Raw genomic sequence first — 16,688 nt, 5'->3', positions numbered from 1 at the left:
TTCTGTTAACCTCGAGTGCTTCTTGAGATTCTGCTCAAACATTACAGAGCAGCCACCAATAGCCAGCCAGAGAATGGTGAGCATCCTGCCCAATACCCCTTCAACAAAAACTGATTCGTACAGTCCGAAATCAAAAGCCAGCATACTTACTGAACCTCTTTTGCCAAGTGTCTCCCCTCCGCTCTAGGGACATTCCATGGATGTTAGCAGCCCTTGTTCAAGTGGTTAATCTTTGTGTAGAAGCTCTTCCACCCGATGCGGGGGAATAGTCAAGCCCAAACACTAGAGCGCTCAACACACATACTGGGGTGCAGAAAGGGGACAGGCACTTGGGCGGTTTTCTCTTTCTATAGGCTAGGGATGCGGCCATCCCAACACTGGCGCTAGCTGGGACCAGCTGACTCCGCGCAGGCCAGTGATCCAAACTGCCTTGATCTGCGCCCTCTATCACTCGTGTACTTTCCATAATACACGTCTACAGAAGCACCCCTTCACAGACCTGCGGAAATGAACGAAAACCTCCACAGCTCTTACCAAGATTTAATGTACATTTATTCTTAACACGTGGAACATATAGTATAAAGATTTCATACTGAATAAATGATATTCATTAAGCCAAAGGAAAAAGGAGGAATTTACATCAAGTTTTAGCTACATTGTCTGAAATACAAATATGCAGATTTCATAGCACTGAAAAATCTCAAATTGTGTTTCTTCATCATTTTTTGTGAGCTTCAACTGAACCTAAACTTTTTTCCACACCTTGATTATAAAGGAAAAACGTGATCTGTTGCTCTCCTTGAACTAGAGCACAACTTTATACATACAGAAACTTGTACATTACCCTCGCAGGATATGGCCGATGGAAATAAAAGCTATCGTCACTTCTCGCTTGACCATGTCATGAAAATTGTAAACCTCATTCTACGAGAGAAGGAAAAAAACAACCAACTCTGAGGGTATGTGCATTGTACAACTTCTATATACAATCACAGCTCAGGGGCTGAGGCTGCAGTTTAAAACCAGTCAGGAAGTGAAAGAGGAAAGTCCATACAATCAAGGGGAGGTCAGGGTGTTGTAGATACACACATGATACTTTGAGAAGGGGGAAAAGCCTTTTTCACGTTTACTGTAAACTAAAAAGTTTTAAAACTACAGTTTGCTGCCAAACCAGCATTTCTCAATGTGAAACATTGTTTACAGCTGGTCGAAGGTTACATACGTCTAGGGTCTAATGCGCAGGCTGTCTCCTGCATGGCGTACACAGAGCTTCCGACGAGCCACCTTCCAGTGGTTAAGTTACAATTCAGAGTACAGCACTGAACCACAAAGATTTCCCAAGTCACTTAGGTTCCAAAATTTACCATAAAAACCTCGAAGCAGGGCCCTCCAGGAACGAGGCAGTCTCCCAAACTCACTGTAAACGAGACAGCAACTTTGGTTAAAAAATTTCAGACTTATACACAGGCAGCAAACATTCATTGTTTTTTTTTCCTCTGGTACTTGATCAAAATGACTACAATATCCTTCCATTGTTAAGAGTGGGTGGGGGCAGATTTTGGGAACAGAGGTGGTTTTTGCATAAATAAAGACAGAAACAGTCGATTCAAAGATCTCCACTCACGCACACACACGGTAAGGTTCCCACGGCTGTCATGACTGGCCTATCATGAAGAGTACATCACAAATTACATTTGTAACCAGCGAGTTCAGGAGAGGCGATACAGAGATATCTAGCAGTCGCGCCTCATGCAACGTGAACTCAGAGTGGTTTTCTTCTACTTTTGCCATTGCCAGCAGGGCCTTGGCTGCCCGGCGCATCATGTCCATACTTGTTGGCTCAATAGGTGCAGTCTGCAAGTGCATCAGGCTGGACTGACTCTGCTGGAGTTGAGTGGCAGCAAGGCTATCTTCCAAAAAGCCCAGCAGGTTACTGATGCTTCCCTTCCGAACGGCGATCGCTCGGGCAGCCAGGCTATCTCCCTGTGCCAGATTTGCCAACAGCACCACACACATTTCACGGCACACCTGGCTTTTCCGTTCCCCGATGAGCCGGACCAGTATCCCATAAAATTTCTCCAAACGACTAAAAGGAGGCGTCGCCAGGATCAGGTCCACGTTATTGTCCTGGATACTGAGTTTACATAAGCTCTCCAGGACGAGTCTCTGGGGGGAGAGTATTGCATTGGGACCTAGCATTGGGAAAGGGTCTTGGGCTTCTGCTGCAGGACACACAGCCCAGTGCAACAATCCATCCAGAATTGGCAAGCAGATACTCTCCGGGTACAGAGACAGGTCTAGCTGCCCAGAAATGTTGGCCAATGTGACAAGAGTGTTTTCCCGTAATACTTCTAAACAGTCCCACCACCACTCATCACTATCACAGCTCACACCTTCATCCTCCTCATCCTCCTTCTCGTACGTTAATGGCGCCTGTTTCCGTTCAGGGTGTTCATGGTGCTGCAGGATCAGCTTGCCCAAGATGAGCAGCAAGCCGGGGTGTTTCGACATCTCTGCATCATTCCCAGGCACAAACGACAAGCTGCGGACGATGTTTGATATACAAATACACCGCTTCGCTAAAGAGTCCTGCCAGTCCGCCATCATACATAGCGGCACCTCATCCCGGCTGCAAGGCTCATCCTCAAGAATTTTGATATTTTTATGACTTTGTGCCTGGTGAATAGCGAAAGGAAACTTGCTGCTCTCTGTGTTCCCCACTACTGAACCGTTTACTGCCTCCTTGTTCAAGGAGCCAGGCGTCGCTGACAGAACATCATCCATGGTCGCAGTTATGCTTTTCTCAGGCTCCTCAGCCGTTGCCTCGGTTTCTCCCTCTGCTGTCCCTTTTTTGCTCTCGGCTGTGTGCCTTTTTGTGGCTCCTGCACGGGCTGTGGTTCGTTTTCGCAGCGGTACCTGCGACTTACCCTCAAAGTGTGTTTGGATGTGTTCTGTAGTGTCACCTCCCCCAATTTGCCAGTGCAGCAAACCACTGTCAAACTCCTGCACCCTGCCCAACTTATCCGAGCGATCCACCACAAACAGGTCACTCTTTCTAACCATTTTCACAGGAAGTCTGTCAAACTTGCTGATGTGCTTGGGATTCTCCTCTGTGCTCTCGATGGTCGTGTCATCCTCGGTTGTGTTAGCTGCCATTTCCTCCTCACTGATGTTGCACTCGTCTTCCTCCACCTCAAGCTCTGACTGCAGTTTTACTTTCCCAAACTGCTCTGGATCCAGCAGTGTCTTTTGGCCAGGGTCCCCGATCTCGTACTCCTTCAGAATTCCAAATATTTCAATCAAGCATCGCCGGAAATACTCCACCAGAAGCTCCAGGAATCCAGGTAACTGGGAAAAGATAAAACAGAGGTGAGGGGTCGAGTGCAGGCCAGCATCTCTAAGCAGAAAGGTGAGCAGGCTCCAGCAGGACATGAAACCCCAGCTTTGTGCCTGTTCACTTCAGTCCTGGAACAACCAATCCTCAGTCCTGAGCCACATTTTGCTTGTGAACCAGCTCTTGGCATTGGCAGCACAAGAAAAGTTTAAAGTCCAGAAGCACTGACATCTGTGCTGAGGACCGAGAGAGGGGGACAGGGGCTGTAACAATCCTGCACTGGCACTGTTACACAGCTTTACTGCATTAATTAGCACCAAATAAACCCAATTACAAACATTTTTACTTTCATTAATTACTTTAAGTTTTTTTTTTAAATATTCTTGGCAACTTCCTCTCCCTTCCTGAAGCCGCTGGCTCTCACTAACGTGCAGATTCGCGGGCGATACTGCAATCAAGTGGCTGTTGTTCACGTGACCCCTGATGCTCGTGTTCATTCAATCATACAGCACAGAAGGCCATTCGTCCATTGGGCCTGTGCCGGCTCTTTCGAAGAACTAACCAATTCGTCCCACTTCCCGGCTCTTTCGCCATAGCCCTGCAAATTTTCCCAATATATATATCCAATTCCCTTTTTGAATGTACTGTTGAATCTGCTTCCACCACCCTTTCAGGTAGTGCATCCCAGATCACAACAACTCGCTGCATAAGTAAAATTTCTCATCTCCCTTCTGGTTCTTTTGCCAATTATTTTAAATCTGCGTCCTCGGATTACAGACCCTCCTGCCACTGGAAACAGTTTCTCCCCATCTACTCGATCAAAACCCTTCATGACTTTGAACACCTCTCTCAAATCTCCCTTTAACCTACTCTGCTCGAAGGAGAGCAATCCTAGTTTCTCCAGTCTCGCCGCATACCACTCATCCCTGGTACCACTCTAGTAAATCGCCTCTGCACCCTCTCCATGGTCTTGACATCCTTCCTAAAGTGTGGAGCCCAGAAGTGAACAAAATGCTCTAGCTAAGGCCTTACCAGTGTTTTATAAAGGTTTAACACAACTTCCTTGCTTTTGCACTCTATGCCTGTTTATGAAGCCAAGGATCCCGTATGTTTGTCTTTTAAGAACAGCCTTCTCAACTTGTCCTGCCACCTTCAAATTGACAACATTAAACCTCTGGAAGCATCGCAGTAGAAGAGCTAGCATCAGCACAGATACAATGGGCCGAAAGGCCTGCCAAGTGCTGCAAATTCTATGCTTCCTGCTCTGCCAGTGACACTGAATAATTACAGCACTGCCAACCGATCAGGATGAAAGTTAAAGTGACTAATTGGTCACTTTCCCCTTCCCTCCTGTGAGGGAAATAACTTGCAACCTGACCTGCAGCATGAACCTGAAGCCAACTCCAGGCTCTCATGTCTCATCACTCCCTCCTATACAAGCTTTTCCATTTATCTTTTTTGGTGAATGTTTGTGTTTGTTAAGGCCTGGGGTATTAGTACCTGGGAATGGAATGATTTCTCTATTTAGGCAGCAAGTCCTAGCACCGGGTATACCCAGATCAGCTATGGTGCGCCAACCTCTGAACAAAGCTCACTCTGGTCTGCCTTAATTAGACTTAACCCCAACTTCCAAAGACCAGTCCTACTGCAGGACATTCACTTGGCACTAGCCGTCCTGTGACCCGAGTGAGACGGCCAGTTTGGTGAATGAGGTGCAGCTATGAACACATGTCCATCAGGGCTGGGGCTGAGGGTCCAAACCGAGGGTTCTGACAGACAGCAGTGAGGACATTTTTGTCTCAGTTAACTCTGGTGCCAGAGGCAAAAGGATGATGCAGCACCTAATCGCACCCTTCACCCAACCCGTCCTTTCCTCTGTAAAAATATTTTATAATCATTCGGTATTTTGTGGCCACATTGCGCATGGCCAGGAAGTTTTAAAACCCATGAGGAAAATCACTGTTACGACCCAGAGTGCAGCATGCTGAGAATATGAAGCGTGGAGGAGAGAACACCTCATTCTCCTTCATTTCAAATGAAAAAGAATAACTAGAAGCTGTATGGGTGGCCTTCCCTGGCACGGCTCTTCCCAGCCCAGCCCTCCAACACCCCCTCCCCGGCGTGACTGATAGTCCAATGCGTGCTCACAGCGTGCGATGCTCACTCACCGCCAGGACCGCCAAAGTTTACAGAATACGGTCAAAAAATAAAGTCGCAGCATGATGGATTCAGAGTGCCTGCTGGTGGTGGTGTTCCAATGTGTCTCTGGTGATGTCATAATACAGTTCACAGATTTTACTAAATGAAGGAGATGCTGTTCCCATGAGTGGAGAGCATTTTAAGTTTAGCCTAAATGTTAAAGGGCCAAATTTCTTTGCATATATTTCAGGTCTCCTCGTCTCCAAAAATGTTAGGGGAAGGACAGCAAGAGTGCATTACAGTGAGCGAGCGTGAGCACATGCGAGAGTGAGCGAGCAAGAGTGAACGCACACACGAGCCACCTGCACCTCAGAGCGGTTTGTTCATTTTCAAAGCCATAAGTTCCGACTGGTGTACAAGCCTTCCAGAGCCACCTGATGCCTGATCAACACATGACCAGCTGAGACACCATTGCACTACATTTATTCTACCTGGATAGGTACCAGACAGCAAAATCCAGGCACTGAGACTATCCTCTAACCGACTGTGCAGGAAGCAAACTCGCAAGTCAGATTTCAATCCCAAACTCTGCCCAGAGTGACCAGATTCTGTTCCCAGTCTGCAAGGCTTACTCTGAGTCTGGAGAGTGCTGTTTACTCACCTGTGAGAGTGTGAAGGTGGCTACACTGCTATCATCGTACAGTAAAATATTAATGGTGTCCAAGGCCCAGGTACTTTCAGCCAGGAGGCCAGATTTAAGGGACATCATCACCCGCCAAGCCTCTGGGGTGCCTGGGAATGGAACACAAAGAATGATGCTTAAACCACAATCTGGGGACAGCCTAACACATTCACAACACGCCCGTCCTGAGCATTACACTGCGTTTGCAACCTTTCTCCCCTCTCTCTCCTTTCATCAATACTCATCAATGGTCAATGATCAAAATAATTCTTCTTGTTCCCTCCTCCGCTCAAATACATTGTCTTACACTTTTCCACCTCTCTGCATCTTCACTGTGTTGACTAGACTCATCACACCATCTCCACTCTAACTCATTCTTTCCCCATCACATCATCTCCATCTCCACTCTAACTCATTCTTTCCCAGGACCTCAAATTCCCCAGCTTCCTTTTCCTACAATCTGCAAGCATTTGAAATCCAAGTTTGGTGTGGCCGTACTATTTCTCAAATCACCTGGTCTGCACCCCACTCCAACGTCAGCCTTAACAAAAAGGCAACATTTAGCAAAACTAGCAACTTTGTCTGGTCAACTGAGCAGCATGATTAATGGGATGTGGTCCTCAAGATAGCTCGTGGGCCAACACAAAGTTTAGAATCAGAGCACAGAAGGCGGCCATTTGGCCCATCTTGCCTATGCCGGCTCTTTGTAAAAGGTATTAATCCCACTTGCCCACTCTTTCCCCACAGCCCTTGTACCCAGGTTTACTTCACATTTGTCATTTTTCCTAAAAGGTTGAACATACAAATGCTTGTCAAATTTTTGTCGTGAAGCGCCTTGGGATGTTTTACTACGTTGAAGGTGCTATATAAAATACAAGTAGATGCTGTGAAGAGAAGCAGAATTCTAATGGTATCTTGGGCTCGCTTGCTTACGTCATGTCTGGCCTTGTGTGCAGGTACATGGCCAGGTTTCCTGCAACAGCAGCTGACCTGGGTCAGTTTTCTGTTTAACCCTATTCAGTTGGGGTTACCCAGATCTACAGTGAACCCCTCAATGGAGCTGGACCATAGAAAGGAGCATTGAGCCACATCTATTTTTAAACTTGCGGGAAAGGTCACAGCAACATCACCAGTACAGACAAGGCACACTGTTAAAAGCAGCAAAAACCCAGGACACAGTTCATCCATCTCACACTTAAAGTATCTCAGAGAGAGAAGAAAAAAAATCTGACTAGTGATAATTTATCACTCGCGCACAATACAACCTCCGGAACACATAACCAGATACATTTCTCTGCTTTGGGCTGCTTACCCAGGCAACATTACCTCTAGTCCATGTGGCCACTCTGCTTGGTATCACCATTCCAGGCCTGCCTACCAGAAGTATCCCGACCAAAACCATCCGCACAACCTCAATTTATACATCCTAAAGTTCACCAAACTCACCCACTCTAATATAGCCCAGTATGCAGTCGCACCAGCCTCTGCCCGGGTGGGGATCCCAGCGCACCAGCCTCTGCCCGGGTGGGGATCCCAGCGCACCAGCCTCTGCCCGGGTGGGGATCCCAGCGCACCAGCCTCTGCCCGGGTGGGGATCCCAGCGCACCAGCCTCTGCCCGGGTGGGGATCCCAGCGCACCAGCCTCTGCCCGGGTGGGGATCCCAGCGCACCAGCCTCTGCCCGGGTGGGGATCCCAGCGCACCAGCCTCTGCCCGGGTGGGGATCCCAGCGCACCAGCCTCTGCCCGGGTGGGGATCCCAGCGCACCAGCCTCTGCCCGGGTGGGGATCCCAGCGCACCAGCCTCTGCCCGGGTGGGGATCCCAGCGCACCAGCCTCTGCCCGGGTGGGGATCCCAGCGCACCAGCCTCTGCCCGGGTGGGGATCCCAGCGCACCAGCCTCTGCCCGGGTGGGGATCCCAGCGCACCAGCCTCTGCCCGGGTGGGGATCCCAGCGCACCAGCCTCTGCCCGGGTGGGGATCCCAGCGCACCAGCCTCTGCCCGGGAATTCCAGCAACAGGACCTATAATTCTCTTGGGATCCCAGTACGAACCATCAATTGGAAATCTGTTATTCAAATATCCTGCTCAGACCTTTAATATAAAAGTTTTTTTTTTATAATTGAAGTTATTTTCATAAAATTATTGACACAAACATTCCAGAACCACAGGTGGACTTAAACAGGCTGGAAATCTTGTGTCCGCACCCGGTTGGGAATATTTTCACTTTCTGGCTGCGTTTTAAGGATTCATGTTTAAAAACATGTTGGATTGTTGCTGACTCTGGAACACGCCATTAGAACAACCCTTCACTCCTGGAAGCGTTGGCAAGCACCTCTGCCCCACCACTCTGGGCAAAAGGGTAAGAATACACAGCATCCATAACACAAAGCTTTTCTTTAAACCATTGAAGCTGCCTGTATAGCAGCATACACACTCTAACACACACAGCAAACTGCCAACCAGTACAGCTACACCAACACCATACAGGAGCACAGATCAGTTTAACTGGAATGTCTCCCCAAGCACACATCTGGTCTGTGCCATTGCCCCACGTGCCAAATTCAGGCAACCCTGCAATGAACTGCTTGTTGCAGTGTTCGTCTGGATTTACTAAATTCACCTGTTTACAGACCACACCAGTTTCATTTGGCTTGGACACAGATTGCAATTATTGAAGAGTTCCCAGTCTAATTGATCTGAGCTCTTTGAACATTACCGTTTATCACCACTTACCAATGTCCTTGGTGGTGAGTCTCCGCCGGGATTTCAGGACTGGTTGAGATGCCTCAACTGAACCAGGAGGGAAGGTGATGTCTCGTCTCATCAGTGGTGGCTGCGTAGAGGGTCCAGAAATATGAGATGCAGGCATCGGGGGTCCAACTTTTTGCATCTTCATTCCTGAATGGAGAAACGGTGACTTGCTGGGTGAGGTACGGTTTTCCAATGGTCGCTGCATGGGAGCTGGACTGGACACCTGGGAAAGGTGGTTTGGCACTGACGGAGGAGTTTGGTAGGTGGACTGTGATGGCCTTGTGATCGGGGGAAGAGGAGCAGAGGGGGTGAATGATGGCTGGCGTTGGGAAGCCCACTGTCCTTCATGGTTCATTCTCTGATCAGGTCCCATCATCTCCTCTGAACGATTCATGCTGTGATATCCTGGAGCTTGTGGTGGGGCTCCAGGACCTTGCCGGTTTGGGTAGTTATAAGCCATGTCATTTCGTCCCGGCCACACCGTGCCCTGTGGTCCTTCAGGAGGAGACTGCAATGGACCTCCTATCATCTGTGGGGGCACAGGCTGCTGAGTGGCTGAGCCAGGGGGACCTTGCATTCTCTCTCTGCCGTACTGAAATGGAAACTGATTCTGCACCGGCCGGCGATCGGTACCAGGATAGGCATTGCTGTATTGGTTATACAAATCTTGCTGAGACTGCTGGGTCGTGTAGGGCATTCCATACATTTCACCTTCGTGCCGCTTGGCTGGAGGACCGTAAGTCCCATCCATCTGTCGTTTGAAGTTCTGACAAAAATTAAGAGAATGCTCAGATTTCTTAAACTCCTACAAATAAAAGTATGAGGATAATACTAGCTGGATATTTGAAAAGGAACAGTGAGTTGAGCTTTGTCAGAGAGGGCATTTAATGCAGTACCCTCATCCCACTGATAAGTAACTCGTTTTGCTTTAGGAGGCTGGCTGCGAGTACAACAGGCCTCAGTACCTCTGGGTTTAGGGGAGGAGGAATTGGACCGCTCCTGATAACCACTCACTGACCCAGGCTCCATGGAAATGCCTGATGTTTACACAGATGGAAGGACAGGATTGGGTTTGGCCAGATTCTCTCTCATGGTTAATTCGTTTGCTGCACTCACCCACGAATAATGGCCATTTAGTGGTTTATTAGAGGACTGCCAGCACCTGTGCAACTGCGTCCCAAGAGCAGTTATGCCTCACATATCAAAGCTGGCTACACCTAAATTAGAAACATAGGAACAGGAGCAGGCCATTCAGCCCCTTGAGCCTGTTCCACCATTCAATTAGATCATGGCTGATCTCTACCTCAACCCCATTCACCTGCCTTTGATCCATATCCCTTGATACCCTTTACCCAACCAAACCCTATTGATTTCAGTTTTGAAAATTTCAATTGACCCAGCATCCACAGCCTTTTGGGGGAAGAGAGTTCCACATTTCCACTACCCATTGTGTGAAAAAGTGCTTCCCGATTTCACTCCTGAACGACCTAGCTCGAATTTGAAAATTATGCCCTTTTGTTCTGGACTTCCCCCACCATATGAAATAGTTTCTCTGTATCTACCCTATCAAATCCTTTTATCACTTTAAATAACTCAATCAGATCAGCCCTCAACCTTCTAAATTCAAGGGAATACAAGCCATGTTTATGCAACCTGTCCTCATAACTCTTGAAGCCCTGATATCAGTTTGATGAATCTGCGCTGCACCCCCTCCAAGGCCAATATATTTTTCCTGAGGTGTGGTGCCCAGAACTGAACGCAATAATCCAGGTAGGGTCTGAACAAGGCTCTGTACAACTGAAGTACAACTTCCTCCCCTTTGTAATCCAACTTCTGAGATAAACGCCAACATTTTATTACTGTTTCTACCTCTGCACTAGCTTTTAGTGATATATGTACCTGGGCACCTAAATCTCTTTGCTCCTCCACAATCTCTTTGCTCCGCTACAGAATCTAGTCTCTCGCCATTAATAAAATATTCCCATTTGCCTCTCAGATCCAAAGTGGATGACCTCACACTTTCCCCACATTGAAATCCATCTGCCATAGTTTTGCCTCATTTCGTCTGTCTATGTCCCTTTGTGATTGTAGAGAACTCCAGAATAGATTGAAATGGGTGGAAATATATACCCAACTTAGACACCCCTCAGTTCCAGCACAGAAATCCAGCATTAATGCATTAACTAGTGACCAGTCTTGCTGAATGCAGGTCTGGTTATACTGGTCCAGCCTGGCTCTGTTTATACTACAACACAGTCAGGGACATTTAATAGATTTTCTCTCGTTCACTAAAAGCTGTAATCGACTTCTGGTTCTCGATATTTAAGCAACGACACTGAAATCCACAAACAGGAACACCAGCTACTGCACATAATAGGATTCAACTGTTCCAACAAACATCAATGTTTTAACCGCTTGGCTGAGGCTGGCCAGGCCCCACACCTTGCTGGCTTCTTTTGGGAGAGAGTTAGGGCGCCACGTGTGTTATCTGCCCAACACCCCATGTCACTTACCTGCTGTTGCTGCTGTGGAAACATTCCAGGTTGCTGGTTCGAATACGACTGCGCAGCCGGAACTCCCTGTCCAGGGTACTGGTTTCCATAAGGATCGTGCCTAGTATTATGGTATGAGGTTGGTGAGAGGAGAACATCAAATTTAGTAGCTGCAGGCATTTAGATTCTATTGTGACAACAGCCTCGTACGACAATTTTCCATTTGAGCTGGCGGGAGCGCGGTGGCCCGGAGCCGCTGGCGGGGGCGCGGAGCCGCGGTGGCCCGGAGCCGCTGGCGGGAGCGCGGTGGCCCGGAGCCGCTGGCGGGAGCGCGGTGGCCCGGAGCCGCTGGCGGGAGCGCGGTGGCCTGACCTTTAGAGTAATGGCTCTGCTGGGAAGGAACCGCGAGGAAGGAAAAGATCTCCAATCAACACAGTTTCCGAACCTTTAACCCCAAGCTGAAATATCTAGGCTGATACACAAGTCTGTGTTTGGGTTGAGCCCCCGCCATATAAACATGTGCCAGTTTGACACTGAGATCTGAATCAGTCCCCAATACCAATGGTTCACATTTGTTTGGCAAAAATACCAACTGAGGCTGTTAAATAATCAAACGTAGAACTAAAGATGCAGCAACACATCAGCTCTGCTCCAATTACTGGCTCTCCCTCGAGTTACACAAATTATCTACAAACTGGAATACTTTCTACAGAGATTTATTGTAAAAAAAAACATTCTGAAGTTAGACACAAAACTTCCAGCTTTCCGAGATGGGTGAAGTGAAGCGTTCTGATCCACACTTACCGCTGCTGTCCCGGATAGCGGTTTGGAGAGTACATCCCGGAATCTGCATTCACTGGCACCACGCTAGGCTGTGCTGTCGCCGGTCCCAAAGTCCCCTCTGGGCCCATCCCATGTTCAGACCTGAAGAAATGGAGGTGGGGAAGGAAAAGAGAGAGATGAATGAAACACGGAAAACAGAGTGCTGTGAACCTCCACCGCCACCTGGCCACATCAAAAGGAGTTGAAGCCCACACCTCTGGCAGAATACCCAGCAGTCCTAACAGCTGCTATTGGAGGCAACACAAAGCCGAGCTTCACCTTACTGAACCCCAATAGCAACAGGAGGCACAGTGCAATAAGTACAGGAAAAGAGGCACCTGTAGGTGGTGTCTCCAGGCCACTCTCCCACCACCCTGTATGGTGGTGAAATGTCCACCCTGTTCCCTTTTGTTTGTTTGACATTGGCCTCATGTATGAGCAGCAGTGGGCTACAGAATAAAACCAGTGACGTTAGGCTGTGCAACTTGTGAGCTCAGGTACATTGTGTGGTCAACTTCCAGGATCCTGTACTCCCATCACATCAACCTGGCCACTGCCGCATCTTTCAGATCTACAAACTGAGGCATTGCTCTGGTATCAAAGGGTGAACAAGCACACAGCTGGGTTCTTCAGCTCAATTTTGTTGTTAAAGAGTAAGGGATGATATTTTCCTTCCAGCTCAGGTGGGTGCTGCGCAGACAGTTGGAGACCTCCATGTGTACGGCGATTTGAAGTCAGGTCGCGGGACTCAACCATTTCCTACACCACACAACTGTCTGAAAACTGTTCAGCTCACCTCCGTAATTGTGCAACTGCCATGCCACAACACACCAAAGCAATAATTTCTCAGTATAATACACCCCCTTTTATAATCTAATCCCGTGTAATACATGCCCCCTTACAATATAGCCCCATGTGATACACACCCCGTACAATATAGCCCCATGTGGTACAGTTCTTACTATCCCCGTGTTATACATAATACCTTTCATAATCACGGTGATACACATGCAGCCTTTACAATATAACCCCATGTGACACACGCCCCTTACAATATAACCCCATGTGACACATGCCCCTTACAATATAACCCCATGTGGTACAGTCCTTACTATCCCCGTGTTATACATAATACCTTTTATAATCACGGTGATACACATGCAGCCTTTACAATATAATCCCAATTAATATACGCACAAAGCAATACAATATACATGTTGTAAAGTGAATGAAAGCTCTAGCGGGTTGTTAGACCTGCATTTGGGAGATTTATTGATGTATCCCAGGCTGTTAAGCGAAGCAAAAGAGGAAATAGCAGAGGCCCTGGCCATTTTTCAATCCTCTCTGGCTTCAGGTGTGGTGCCAGAGGACCGGAGGACTGCTAATGTGGTGTCTTTGTTTAAAAAGGGAGAAAAGGATAGACCGAGTAATTACAGGCCAGTCAGCCTAACTTCGGTGGTGGGAAAATTATTGGAAAGAATTCCGAAGGACAGGATAAATCTTCATTTAGAAATTAATCAAGGCTAGTCAGCACGGATTTGTTAAGGGAAGGTCGTGTCTGACAAACTTGATTGAATTTTTTGAGGAGGTAACAAGGAAGGTAGATGAGGGTAGTACGTTTGATGTAGGTTATATGGACTTTAGCAAGGCTTTTGATAAGGCATGGCAGACTGGTGACTAAGTTAAAAGCCCATCGGGTCCAGGACAAAGTGTAAAGTTGGAATCAAAACTGGCTCGGAGACAGGAAGCAGAGGGATAATGGTTGATGGGTGTTTTTGTGACTGGAAGGCTGTTTCCAGTGGGGTTCCGCAGGGTTCAATACTCGGTCCCTTGCTTTTTGAGGTATATATCAACGGTCTTGACTTGAATATAGGGGGTATGATTAAGAAGTTTGCAGATGATACTAAAATCGGCTGTGTGGTTGATACTGAAGAAGGAAGCTGTAGACTGCAGGAAGATATCAATAAATTGGTCAGGTAGGCAGAACAGTGGCAAATGGAATTCAATCCGGAGAAGTGTGAGGTAATGCATTTAGGGAGGGCTAACAAGGAAAGGGAATACACATTAAATGGTAGGACACTGAGTAATGTAGAGGAAACAGAAACTAGGAACAGGAGTAGGCCATTCGGCCCCTCGAGCCTGCTTCGCCATTCAATGAGATCATGGCTGATCATCCAAATTCAGTACCCTGTTTCTGCCTTCTCCCCATATCGCTTTAGCCTTAAGAAATATATCCAACTCCTTCTTGAATATATTTAATGAATTGGCCTCTACTGCCTTCTTTGGCAGAGAATTCCACAGGTTCACCACTCTCTGGGTGAAGAAATTCCTCCTCATCTCTGTCCTAAATGGCTTACCCCTTATCCTTAGACTGTGACCCCTGGTTCCGGACACCCCGACCATCGGGAACATCCTTCCAGCATCTAGTCTGTCTAGTCCTGTTAGAATTTTATAAGTTTCGATGAGATCCCCTCTCATTCTTTTAAACTCCAGCAAGTACAAGCCCAATCGACCCAATCTCTCCTCATACGTCATTCCTGCCATCCCAGGTATCAGCCTGGTGAATCTTCGCTGCACTCCTTCCATGGCAAGAACATCCTTCCTCAGATCAGGCGACCAAAACTGCACACAATACTCAAGATGTGGTCTCACCAAGGCCCTGTACAACTGCAGCAAGACATCCTTGTTCCTGTACTCAAACCCTCTCGCTACAAAGGCCAACATACCATTTGCCTTCTTAACCGCCTGCTGCACCTGCATGCTTACTTTCAGCGACTGGTGCACAAGGATGCCCAGGTCTCGTTGCACTTCCCCTTCTCCCAATCTATTGCCATTTAGATAATAATCTGCCTTCCTGTTTTTGACACCAAAGTGGATAACCTCGCATTTATCCACGTTATATTGCATCTGCCATGCTTTTGCCCAATCACCCAACCTGTCCAAATCATACTGGAGTTTCTCTGCATCCTCCTCACAGCACACACACCCACCCAGCTTTGTGTCGTCTGCAAACTTGGAGATATTACATCTAGTTCCCTCGTCCAGATCATTAATATATATTGTGAATAGCTGGGGTCCAAGGACCGATCCCTGCGGTACCCCACTAGTCACTGCCTGCCACTCGGAAAATGACCCGTTTATTCCAACTCTTTGCTTTCTGTCTACCAACCAGTTCTCTATCCAAGTCAATACCTTGCCCCCAATCCCATGTGCCTTAATTTTACACGCTAATGTCTTATGCGGGACCTTATTGAAAGCCTTTTGAAAATCCAAATACACCACATCCACTGGTTCTCCCTTATCTATTTTATACCAGTTACATCCTCAAAAAATTCCAGTAGATTAGTCAAGCACGATTTACCTTTTGTAAAGCCATGTTGACTTTGTCCGATCCGGTCACTTTTTTCCAAGTGCTCTGCTATTACATCCTTTATAATTTTCCCCACTACCGATGTCAGGCTTACCGGTCTGTAATTCCCCGTTTTCTCTCTACCACCCATTTTGAACAGTGGTGTAACATTAGCTACCCGCCAATCCATGGGTACTGTTCCAGAGTCTATCGAATGTTGGAAGATGACCAGCAATGCATCTACTATTTCTAGGGCCACTTCCTTAAGTACCCTAGGATGTAGATTATCAGGCCCTGGGGATTTATCGGCCCTTAATCCCATCAATTTCCCCAACACCATTTCCCTACAAATACTGATTTCTATCAGTTGCTCCCTTTCATTAGACCCTATGTTCCCAGACATCTCTGGGAGGTTATTTGTGTCCTCCTTTGTGAAGACAGAACCAAAGTATGTATTTAATTGGTCTGCCATTTCTTTGTTCCCCATTATAAATTCCCCTGATTCTGACTGCAAGGGACCTACGCTTGACTTCACCAATCTTTTTCTCTTCACATATCTATAAAAGCTTTTACAGTCAGTTTTTATGTTCCCTGAAAGCTTACTCTCATACTCTATTTCCCCCCCTCTTAATTAATCCCTTTGTCCTCCTTTGTTGGATCCTAAACTGCTCCCAATCCTCAGGTTTACTGCTTTTTCTGGCCAATTTATATGTCCTCTCCATGGATCTTATGCTATCCCTAATTTCCCTTGTTAGCCACGGTTGAGTCACCTTTTTTGGGATGAACAAATTCTGTAGATCATCTATGCGATCTTTGAATGTTTGTCATTGCCCATCCACCGTCAACCCTTTGAGTGATATTCCCCAATCAATCCTACCCAACTCGCACCTCATACCATCGTAGTCTCCTTTATTTAAATTCAGAACCCTAGTCTCTGAGTCAACTAGTTCACTCTCCATCTTAATGAAGAATTCTATCATATTATGGAACAAAGGGACCTTGGAGTGCATGTCCACAGATCCCTGAAGGTAGCAGGCCAGGTAGATAAGGTGGTTAAGAAGGCATACGGAATGCTTGCCTTTATTAGCCGTGGCACAGAATACAAGAGCAGGGGGGTT

The 16,688-nt window shown here is 47.3% G+C and overlaps 1 protein-coding gene across 11 annotated transcripts in view; it reads right to left on the bottom strand.

Annotated features, from left to right (window-relative positions):
• Window positions 1–525: 525 nt before the first annotated feature.
• Window positions 526–16,688, bottom strand: part of LOC147103266 (AT-rich interactive domain-containing protein 1A-like) — a 120,956-nt gene continuing 104,793 nt past the window's right edge. For all 11 annotated transcript variants that reach the window (XM_085962723.1, XM_085962724.1, XM_085962725.1 and 8 more), the window contains 5 exons: window positions 12,204–12,323; window positions 11,421–11,520; window positions 8,890–9,673; window positions 6,135–6,265; window positions 526–3,348 (listed from right to left, as the gene is read on the bottom strand). In XM_085962723.1, the coding sequence (XP_085818849.1) occupies window positions 1,654–3,348; window positions 6,135–6,265; window positions 8,890–9,673; window positions 11,421–11,520; window positions 12,204–12,323 (2,830 nt within the window). In that variant the 3' untranslated portion in view covers window positions 526–1,653. The remainder of the gene's footprint in view (window positions 3,349–6,134; window positions 6,266–8,889; window positions 9,674–11,420; window positions 11,521–12,203; window positions 12,324–16,688) is intronic.

Source organism: Somniosus microcephalus, chromosome 20 (assembly GCF_052327205.1).
Source record: "Somniosus microcephalus isolate GS21.2 chromosome 20, FLI_Smic_1.0, whole genome shotgun sequence".
Lineage (NCBI taxonomy): Eukaryota > Metazoa > Chordata > Chondrichthyes > Squaliformes > Somniosidae > Somniosus > Somniosus microcephalus.
The sequence above is the reverse complement of the archived record's forward strand: the minus strand, read 5'-3'. Positions and strand labels throughout refer to the sequence as shown.